We start from the raw sequence: 10,886 nt of genomic DNA, 5'->3' as shown, positions 1-10,886 counted from the left end.
GCTCACTGCAATCTCTACCTCCCAGGTTCAAACGATTCTCCTGCCTCAGCCTCTTGAGTAGCTAGGATTATAGGTATGCGGCACCATGCCCAGCTAATTTTTTGTATTTTTCATAGAGATGGGGTTTCATCGTGTTGGGCAGGCTGGTCTCGAACTCCTGACCTCAGGTGATCCACCCGCCTCAGCCTCCCAAAGTGCAGGGATTACAGGCGTGAGCCACTGCACCCAGCCTTAATGTCTTTCTTTCACAGTTCCTGTAATTACTCTCACAGGTCACAGAGAGTGGAAGGTTACCACCTCCCTTTGTGATAAGCTCTGAATGTGCCATCATTTACATGCTATCCTTCTCGTTCTTTTGGACAACTGGATCAAAAATCCTCAAGGTTCAAGTCAGGCTACTACTTAACGTTTGAATCCCCTCTACAATCCCCCACCGAGTGGCCCTCCAGTCTATATGCCTCCAGCAGCAGAGAACTTGCCACCTATCTAAGGCTCATGTCCATTTTGGTCCATCAGGAGGAACGGTTAGGGCCCCTAGCCAGCCAGGACTTGGGATCCCAACTGCAGGTGGTGTTGGGCTTTGTTTCACTGTGGACTGATCGTGACACTGTGGCCTTTGATTTGGCCCATTTAGAACCCTGGAGGATTCTTAGGCCACCTTAGGGCTCTGTTTTCAGTGGTGCCCAACAATGCTACTATAGACCTGAGAGAGTCCCTGCCAAACGGCTAGTGGGAAGTCACTGCTAGTGGGATCATGTGGGACCCTAGCTTAATTCCCTCATCACTTAGTCCCCCCAGCTGTGGGATGAGACTGACTGAAAGCTTAGGGATACTAACTAGCCTTTCAGAATATCTACCCCTAGTCAGGATGATGGTGATGTTGGCCCAAATTCCTTTGGGGGTTAGACTTTTTCTTTTTTTCAGACAAGGTCTTGCTCTGTCACCCAGGCTGGAATGCAGTAGTACGATCATAGCTCACTGCAGCCTTGACCTCCTGGGCTCAAGCCATCATCTCGCCTTAGCCTCCCAAGTAGCTGGGACTACAGGTGTGCAAGCCACCACACCGGACTAATTAAAAAAATTATTTTTGTAGAGATGGAGTCTCACTATGTTGCCCAGGCTGGTCTCAGACTCCTGGCCTCAAGCAGACTTCCCACCACCTCAGCCTCCCAAAGCATTGGGGTTACAGGCGTGAGCCACAGTGCCCCACCTGATTATACTTTTCAAAGTGCTTTCGCCCCTGTATAGTATTTGGCTTCACAGCAGCTCCTCTAAATGCAGTTACTTGAGGGGAAATCAAAGGGAGAGAAGGAGACGTCCCCTGCTCAGTGAGCTCTGTCACAGTGTCTTCCCTCCTCCCTGTAGGCCCTGTGTGGCACCGGTGGAGTCACCGATGGCCAAAGCCAGTGTGGATCATCCCAAGGGCCTGGGAGCAATGCGAGATTTTTTCATTTAATGTGAACAGATACAATAACGGTTAACATTTATTGAACCATTTCTATGGTGAGGTATTGTGCCAAATCCTCTGAATATATTCCTTCATCTAATTCTTACAACCTCTCCATGTGAGAAGTACGGCCATCTCTATTTTACAGATTAAGAAACTGAGGTTCAGACTGGTTAAGTGACTTGCCCAAAGTCATGTGGACTTGGGGCAGGAGCCTGGACATGAGCCCAGCCTGCAGGCTTGCAGACTCCTACCTACCACCCTGTGCATCGCCTCTCACTAAAAACAAAACCCAAGCAATGTACCTGCAAACCCTTCAGATCTGACTTGTGTGGAGGTGACAAAACCGACTCCTGAAGCTTTGTGTCTGGTGGGTGTGACACTCTCGCAGCTGCTCCCTATTGTGGGGGCTGCCTCAGTCTCTCACCTGCCCTTTGAGGAGGTAGCAGCCTGAACAGTGTTCAGAACTCAGTGTGTCCTCAAATCAGCCAGGTGGCTTTGCCTGTAGGTGCTCAGAACCATTCAGGTTCCACTGACCTCAGGGGCTTGGCTCTAGCCTCTCCCAATTTTTGAAGAACTAGACTCCCACATTTGCTCCCTCTAGCCACCACCAACTCTTCTCTACTTCCCTTCAGATTAATTGTGTTTGGGGAACAAAATGTCCATTGCCCATGAAAATTATCTTGGAGAAGTTGGCTTCAGTAGTCTCTTTATAGGCTTGGGGGCCAGCTTGGACAAGGAGGTTCTGTGTGTGTAGAGAGGCCCATGAATATTACCATTTTGTTATTTTTAGCTTTTCAAGGAAATTTGTAATCATGTATCATTTTGTATTCTCTCCCCTCTCTTCCTCCTTCTCCACACCCCATTCACTTGTGTCCCTCTTTTATTTCTCTTACTTCCTGATTCTTATATTATACTTGCATGTCTTGTATTCATCCTTCAAGACATGATTTGAATGTCACCTCTTCTAGGAAGCCTTCCATGATATCTCCAGGCAATTTAGCAGTTCCTCTGCTGCCCCTTGTGTATATCTCTATAACAGCTCTTAAAAAGTGAATGTCATTATTTACTCAAACGTCTCCACTTCTTCACTGGATGGCAGGTAAGTCCCTGGAGAAAAGAACCTATGTATTCCACAGCTTAGCATAGTGTTTGGCACATAGTAGGTGCCTGTATAATAGTTACAGAATGAAGGACTGTTTCTTAAGCTTTTATATTTCATGTGACTTTAAAACAAAAATAACGGCCAGGCGTGGTGGCTCACGCCTGTAATCCCAGCACTTTGGGAGGCCAAGGCGGGCGGATCACGAGGTCAGGAGATCGAGACCATCCTGGCTAACATGGTGAAACCCCGTCTCTACTAAAAATACAAAAAAAAAAAAAAGCGCCCAGCATGGTGGCGGGCGCCTGTAGTCCCAGCTACTTGGGAGGCTGAGGCAGGAGAATGGCGTGAATCCGGGAAGCGGAGCTTCCAGTGAGCTGAGATCACGCCACTGCACTCCAGCCTGGGCGACAGAACGATACTCCATCTCAATAAATAAATAAATAAATAAATAAATCAAAAATAACAATAACAACAATTCTCTTGACGAGACTGTTGTATTTGTAAAATGTCCCTTCCTCAACTTCTTGAGAAACTTTCTGGACCGCTGTCTTTTGAGAAGTTTCCAGTCTGCCTTTCCTGCCTCCTTCTCCTTTCTGAAGAAATTCTCACTGAATACAGAGAGGCAGCACAGACTGGAGATGCTACATAAAACTTAAATAATTGGGCAGGGCTCAAGGGTTGTTGGGTCTTCGGAGACAATGGCTCCTGAGAATTTTTTTAGGCTTTCCAGGAACTATACAGAGAGTTGCTTCATGTCAGGGACACAAATTCTTAAAGAGCTAGTCACCAAGTATGGGGGGCCAACCCATTCTTGGAAAGGTCTCCCGCTCTAAGCAGCAAATAGCTCTCACGTTACTTCTTCCAATGTATTCATGTAATGCTCCCAACAAAAGCACAAACACCACAATATGAAATGAACACCTAAAACCCTTCCTTTCACCAGCCCAGGGACATTGAGACAATAAATACTGAAACAATCACTTCAGAGCAGTGTGTAACAGAAAACAAGAGTCATTTTAAAAAGCAAGAGGGAAAAAGCCCAACCCAGAAAGTGGTGGAAACTAACATCTTGATAAAGACAGAGAAGCTCAGATAAAGCCAGAGGATAGTGTGTGGGGAGAGTGAAAACCAATACAAAATTTTCCAGGGAAAGGATGGGATCAAAGTAATGAAAGTCTAATGTCAAAGAATACTTTCCTAAAATACAGGCAGTATGTCATTCTACTCTTGTTATTCATATGCAGTTCAAACTTCCCTAGACTTACTTCAAAACAAAAACTTTTCAGAATAATTGGGTGGTAGAAATCTTGGGACAGAAAAAAACCTTTGGGATGGGAATAGGAATGATAAGAATTGAGGAGTCAGAGTTCCAAATGCAGACACTTTTCCTGTGCCCTGCCTTAGCCAGAAGTAGCTTCTTCAGGAGCAGGGCCACCAGCTGAGGTCCCCACACTCGACCAATTTTGGTAAATGTGAGCAAACACCTTAAATTGCCTCAGGATTCAAACCCCTCCTCCAAGAACAGGGTGAAGTTCTGAATATATCTCTCTATACAAATGCCTTCTATTGTTGATACTTTTTCCAGAGAGGAGGAAATTGTAATAGTAATTAATATTATTGACTGCAACGAAATGTCTTCTTTGGAAATTGACTGTTGGTCACGTATCAAGGGGAGATACTTGGCTTTCTCTGGGGGAAGATATTTCACTCTGCCACCTACTTGGTTTCAAAGAGGAGGACGTTGGAAGGAGGGGCCAAAAAGTTTAAGCTAGGCTGCTTACACTGACAGGCTCCTCAGAGCAACTGGCTGGGTAGCAAGGGGCTGTGACCGAAGAACATGATAGAAGCCAATCCATTGTACAGCAACCACTAAGGCTAAATCTACTTGCCAGTTTCCTTATATCTGCTAAATGCTCACAGGGCCTTGTTGATGAAAGGGAAACTGAGGCAGCCCATGGGGTGAGAGGGCAAAGGTCACTTCAGGCTGAGGCAGAGGCAGGATGAAAACACTTACGTCGGAGGATCTCTCGTTGCTTTCTGACGTACCAAGTGTACAGGGCAGCACGCTTCTGGGTCTTCATAGGGGTGCCTTTGTTGAGATGCTGGGAGAGGTGTGATTGGTTCAGGCCGGTGACATCGACCACCTCCCTCTGGGGGATGTTGTGTTGCTGCATGTAGCCCTTGATCATTTTAGCAGCCCTCCAAGGGTCCTCACTAGACAGACAAGCAGATGGTTAGGGTACTAGCGGGAGACATCTGGGGAGAAATATTCTCTTTCTAGGGGGTGCTACCTATACTCTATGCAAAATTCTGAATTTTCCACCCATCTAAGCTACAACTTTGGGATAGACATGAGGCCAAAATGGAAGCTAAACAGAAGAGAAGGTGGTGGGCGACCCCTGTATGGTACACCTCACCCCTTTCTTCTGAGGTTAGCGGGCAAAAGAGCACTTCCCATCTTCAGGAATAAAAAAGCACCACCACCACTCTCTCTTACTAAGCAAAAAGAAAAGCTCTTGTTTTATTTATTTTTATTTATTTATTTATTTATTTATTTATTTATTTATTTATTTTGAGGTGGAGTTTTGCTCGTCACCCAGGCTGGAGTGAAATGGCATCTTGGCTCACTGCAACTTCCGCCTCCTGGGTTCAAGCGATTTTCCTGCCTCAGCCTCCCGAGTAGCTGGGATTATAGACGCCCGGCACCACACCCAACTAATTTTTGTATTTTTAGTAGAGACAGGGTTTCGTCATGTTGGCCAGGCTGGTCTCACACTCCTGACCTTAGGTGATCCATCTGCCTCGGCCCCCCAAAGTGCTGAGCCACCGCGCCTGGCTGTTTTATTTTGCTTTTCTTCATTTTCCTGAAATGTGGGAGATTTAAAAGGCAGGAGGCCAACTGGAAAGTGGGGATGTCGTTAGCTTGGGGCTGGACTCACTGATCCTACAATGAAGTGGGGATAGCACCAGTTTCTGAATCTGCCCAATTTTAGCTTCAACTTCTCCTACATTATTTTCCTTTTGAATGGGGATCTCCATTTCTTATAAAACAGGGGTGAAATGTACGTGTTCACCTTCTGAGAAGCAAGGAGGGTGTCTTAGCCAAATAGTAAATACTTTTCAGAGTTTTAGAAAAGTTTCCCAGAATACAATGTTGTACCTCCTTGGGACTGGAGGATCACACCACTGAGGTAAGGCAAGTAGTTAAAAAAAAAAAAAAAAAAATCCACAGCCCCACCTTCCAGACAAAATCTACTGGGCTAATGGGGACAAATAATTTCAATTTCGGACATTAACAATTTTAGATGCCTTGCTTTCCTGTATTATCGTGTTTCTCATAAATTTTAAGCACTGGGTAAGAACATGATTATACTTTTCATTTCTCATAAACACGGGTGTGTAAATTGCTAATTTTAGCACCTTTGAATTTTATTTGTCTAGAATGGTTTCAACTTTGCCAATATCTTTTCTTGCTTATTGAACAGATGCTTTGAAAAGAGAGATATAATTTAAAACTAGAAATTAAGAAAATACTGTGCAGCACAGAACAAAAGTACTAAAGAAGCAATATATACACATTTACTATTTATTTAATGCAGGTACATATCTAACTTACAAAAACCAGCACCCCATTACTGTATGTTGATGCATGTATTAGCTCAATAGAACATGGGAAAAAAAAAAAAAAAAACGAAAGGGAAAACTAGTTTCAGGTGAAACAAACAAACTAGTTTCAGGTGAAACAAACAAACAAACAAAAAACCGGTGTAAAGTAGAGGCTGAAATAGATACAGCATTGCAATATAATAAGCAATTTTATTTCTAAATGGTGCCTTTAATATGTCAAATAAAATTAATTTTGTTTAATGAATAAAAATCCAGTAATTGAACATATTTTGCAAGCATTTGGGTAGTTGTGATTGTTTTATCAAGACTTTGGTATTAAACTCGTGAGAACACAGGCTTTGATAGAGATGTTTTTGAGAAATGCAAACTTTTATATTAATTATATATAAAAACGAGTTTCTCAAGTATTTACAAAGGTACTTTCCAAGTACACAATATAAGGAAGTAACAACAAGAACAAAAAATGAGAAAATGAGTTACAGTTTCAAACGTGGAGAATTCACATTAAGAGGAAAATAATGTAATAAACATTTTAGACATATCCTTGTAAACATCACAGATCATTTAAAAGCTTATTTCCGGTGAATATTTCCACAGATTTTTTAGGGTGGAAAAACACTTTCAATGGTTACGAACAAGAAACTTCGAACCTTAGGGGGAAAACTGCATTTTAAAAGTTAATATTGCTTTTGCAAATTCTTCGGCTATTTTTCTTTTGTTTAATTGCCTTTACCTGGGTTCATTTGGTATGCCTAAGAAACCCAGAAAAATAGGGTACTGTTGTAAGTGGGAATGGTTCTGTGGAAATAGTGAATTAGTTCACCAATTGGGGAGGGTAAAAAAAAAAGCCCCCAAAAACCTTATAAATGATGGCAAAACCTTTTAAGTCCGACTTAAAAAGAGAGTGAGGAGTAAGATGGCGCAGTTACACCTTTACAGCTCTCTGACCCCAAAATTCACGTGTGTTCACCGGCAAGAGCCGGGAGAGTTGGTTATTTATTTTTTTTATTTGAAAACACAGCTCAGGTTCAGGGGTTCCTAACACGGAGAAAGGCACGGGTCCCGAAGAGCGCCAGAGGCCATTGTGTCCCAAGCGCAGGTGTCAAACGCCGGCCGTGGCGCCCTCAGGGTCCGTCCCGCACGCTCCTTCTCAAACAATGACTTTGCTGCCCACGAACAGAGAAGCCTGGATCCCAGCGCAATCCGCGGCGCGTTCGTTAAGGAGCCCAACTTTGGCTTCTTACAAAGCAACCCACTTTCTAGATGCCCCCGGCGCGCCCGCCTCGAGGCCGCGAGTAAGGCCAGCTCCGGCCGGGAGCCGGGGATCGGGAAGCGCGCAGTCCGGACCTTCCTTCCCCGCCTTTCTCTTCCAGGTTTACTAGAATTCCAGGAACTCCAAAATACGACTTCTCTTTCTCTTTGCTTTTCGTCTTAAGGGAACACAGTGAGCAAAAGAAGGGAGTGCGTTTGCCCGGGGGCTCGGGAGCCCCCTGTGCAATGACCTAAGGACCGCTAGCGAGTTCTTGAAAAATTACTTTAATCAAGTCCTACGCTCCCGGGAGCGGGGGAGGAAAGGCAGCACCCGCTCGGGACCGGAGAAAAAAGCCTCCAGGTCTGTCCCGCGTCTCCAACTCGGCGAGGGTCTCCGGCTCCCCAGTCTCCCTCCCTGCCCTACTGGAGCCTGGGGTTTTGGGGAGGGAAGAGGGGTGCTGGGGTCTGAGGACCCTGGGCCGGGCCTGGCTTTCCACTGGCCGGGCCTGCGGGTGTCGGCGACCCGGGGGCTCCGCGGGCGGCTCCGGCGCTCAGAGAGCCCGCGTCCGGCGCCGGGGCGGCGGGGCCACGGGGCCGCACGGGGCGCCTGGCTGGGTGCGCCTGGCTGGGAGCGGCGAGCAGCCCCGTGCCCGCGTTTTGATTTCCTTTCCCTTCTAAGCCGCGTTTACAACTTCACCAATGAATAACCCGCCTCTCTTTTCAACCTAATCACGGCTCTTTGTGTATCTTTCTGTTGATGATTTATAGAAATAAATTAATAACACCCCAACTCCACGTGCTGCAGTTTATGTTACGTCTCAGCTGCGTCCAGCCCGGCGCGGGGCTGGGTGCGGAGGGGCGCCCCGGGTCTTTCCAGCGCCGCGCTAGAAAGCGGCCGCCTGCGGCCGGGCCGGAGGGCCTAGGCCCTGTGGCCCCCAGTGGCCGGCAGTGGGAGCCTGGTTCATCCGCCTGGTTCTGAGCGACCTCCCGGCAGCCCTGGCGCCCCAGCCGCCCCTAGGGGCCACTCTCTCGACCCCTCTTAGCCTCTATGACTCACACCTGCCGCGTCGCGGAACTCTCTTGCAGGAGTTCTCTCCCGATAAGGGAGAAATCACCTCCGGGCGGGAGAGCGGCGAGGGAAGAACCGCAAACCTATGAATTATACCAAAGTGTGTTTGGGGGAAAAATATCTACAAGATCCCTGATTGTTTTGGCTAGAGGGCAAACCGCCAGGCCCTCGGAGCGCAAATTCAAATGCAAGGTCATATCCCACCCCAAACCGCCGCTGCGGACGTAAGGCCGAGGCTCAGCCCCGAAATCGCGGCGCTTCAGTGTCCGAAGCCACGCGATGGGCTCTGTCCTAAAGCGGAGTGGCCCGGGAGCGACGTGCGGTCCCAGGGAACCGCTCGGCTCTTTAGATAATTAGTAACCAGCTGTCAAAGCCTAGGGCGGTCGGGGAGGACCCACAAACGATCCCGGCCCTGGGGATACACTGCCAGCCGGCCTGACCTCCTGGGGAGAGGCCGGGGGTGGGCAGCGAGGTCTGGAAACGCCCTCCTTTCTCAGACTGAGACCAGACTCCTTTCTCAGACTGAGACCAAATCCTCTGCGAACTGAGGTCTGAGACATGTTCGCCCCTACACCACCCCGCTTGGTTTCTTGGGCCCCGCGCGGGTCCACCCCGACCCTACATGCAACATGCCCTTTGCAAATCTAAACCGGCGTTGGGGATCTCGGATAATTCTGGGCTTTGCATGGGGGCGGCTAACAAGAGTGCCCACCAGGGAACTCGCCTCCCAGATCCCGGCCCCGGACGCCGCCTGTCCTTCGGCAAAGAACTGCAGGTCATCATGCAGGTCAATGTGTCCGAGGCCGACATGCGGCTTTCCAGACCCAGGCAGCGCGCAGGAAAAATGCGCGGCCTGGGGCTTGTAGCCGCGCGAGCCTCTGCTCCCGGGAAGTCGCAGCGGTTTCACTGCACCCACTCGCACCTCCAGTCGCGTGGGCAAACCTCCCGGCAAAGGGCTCCGCAGCTCCAGTTCTCCCCGGCCGAGCTCCAGCCCCGTGGGGAAAAGCCCCTGGGTCCACGACGCTGGCCTGGGCCTGGGGAGAAGAAGCCCGGTGGGCCGCAGTGTCTTTCGGCTAAGGGATTGGGAAGGGTCCAGGTGTTGGGAGAGAAGCAGAGCGCCCCCCGGGGGACTTCTCTGGTGGGAAACGGGCTTGGCGAGTGTGGTCGGGCGCAGTGTCACTCAGGCCCGGGGCAGGGGCTCCAGGGGTTCGGGTGGGTCCTCTCCTACTCGCTCTGCGCCTACCTGAGCATCCGGTCCACCTCCGCCCGCTGCTCCGCCGCCTCCTCGGTGTTGAGCGCCTGCAGCTCCTTGAGGATGGGAGGTGTGTCATAGTCGTCGCCGTCCTCGGAGCCCTCGTCGCCGGACAAGCGGCCCTTGGCGTGGCCGTTGGTGAGAGTATGGAAGACCGGCTTGGTGTCGGGCTCGGCCCCGCTGCCAGGGGACAAGGGCAGCGTCTCCAGCTTCACCCCGAAGTTCGGCGATGGCAGCAACTCCTCCAAGGCCTGAACCAGCACCTCCTTGGTGACCCCGGAGCTCAGCAGGGCGCTCAGGAGTTCTTGCTGGAGCGACGTGAGCTTGGACACCATTTTCCAAGGACAGAAAAAGAAGGGGGTGAGGGCGTGGGTGGGTGCGAGAGAGGAGGGTGGAGGGGATTTTCACAAGCAAACTCCAAATCCAGGAACCCCTCCACCCTTCAGCCTCCAGACACCTGTTACTCCCCGGGGTCCCGGAGTCTCCTCCGAGAGGAGTCAGAAAACTTCTAACTTGCCATGATCGCCACCATTAGGCCATATAAGATATGCAAATTAGTGGGAAGGGCCCAGCTTTCGGCTGGATGCAAATGATGGTGGGGAGGGGGAAACCCGGAGAGAGGGAGAGCCGGAGGGGCAGACCTGGAGAACAGAAGACCCGGGCCGGGAGCGGGGCTTTGCCAGGGTCCATTCTACTCACGCTGGGGGGCTGGAGACCTTCTTTTACTGGTTCTGCTTATCAGCCAAACTTCAGCTAACCTCTGGACTTGTTAAGCCAGTGCCTTGCAGCCTAGGCGCGGGGCTTTTCCACCGGTTCTCAGTTCCGCTTTAGTCCAGAGAGAAGACACTACGCTTCGGCGTTCAGGTGAGAGCCGGAGGAAGCTGGGGTGCTCGTGGAAGAAGGGGACACAGGAGGAAACGAAGAGTAGAGACCCTGGATGCGTCCCAGCCGACGCAGGTGGTGGGCCAGGAGAGCCCGCAGGGCGGAAGAGAAACTGACCACTTAGGAAGGGGCGCCGAGGCCAGCGGGGAGGTGAGGCCGCCTTAGGTGGGGTGAGCGCGCCCTGGAGGGACTCCATTTATTTCCACTTTGGTTACTGCTCTCCAGGCCCCAGAACCTCCCTGGCCCGGTCTGG

At 49.8% G+C, this 10,886-nt stretch overlaps 1 protein-coding gene across 3 annotated transcripts in view; it reads right to left on the bottom strand.

The window, feature by feature from the left end:
- Nucleotides 1–10,301, bottom strand: part of HNF1B (HNF1 homeobox B) — a 68,762-nt gene extending 58,461 nt beyond the window's left edge. For all 3 annotated transcript variants that reach the window (XM_011990201.1, XM_011990202.1, XM_011990204.1), the window contains exons 1-2: nt 9,743–10,301; nt 4,567–4,766 (exon numbers count right to left, since the gene is read on the bottom strand). In XM_011990201.1, the coding sequence (XP_011845591.1) occupies nt 4,567–4,766; nt 9,743–10,086 (544 nt within the window). In that variant the 5' untranslated portion in view covers nt 10,087–10,301. The remainder of the gene's footprint in view (nt 1–4,566; nt 4,767–9,742) is intronic.
- Nucleotides 10,302–10,886: the final 585 nt, after the last annotated feature.

Source organism: Mandrillus leucophaeus, unplaced genomic scaffold, assembly GCF_000951045.1.
Source record: "Mandrillus leucophaeus isolate KB7577 unplaced genomic scaffold, Mleu.le_1.0 Scaffold374, whole genome shotgun sequence".
In the NCBI taxonomy this organism is placed as follows: Eukaryota; Metazoa; Chordata; class Mammalia; order Primates; family Cercopithecidae; genus Mandrillus; species Mandrillus leucophaeus.
Note: the sequence above shows the minus strand (reverse complement) of the source record. Positions and strands in the feature narration are given on the sequence as shown.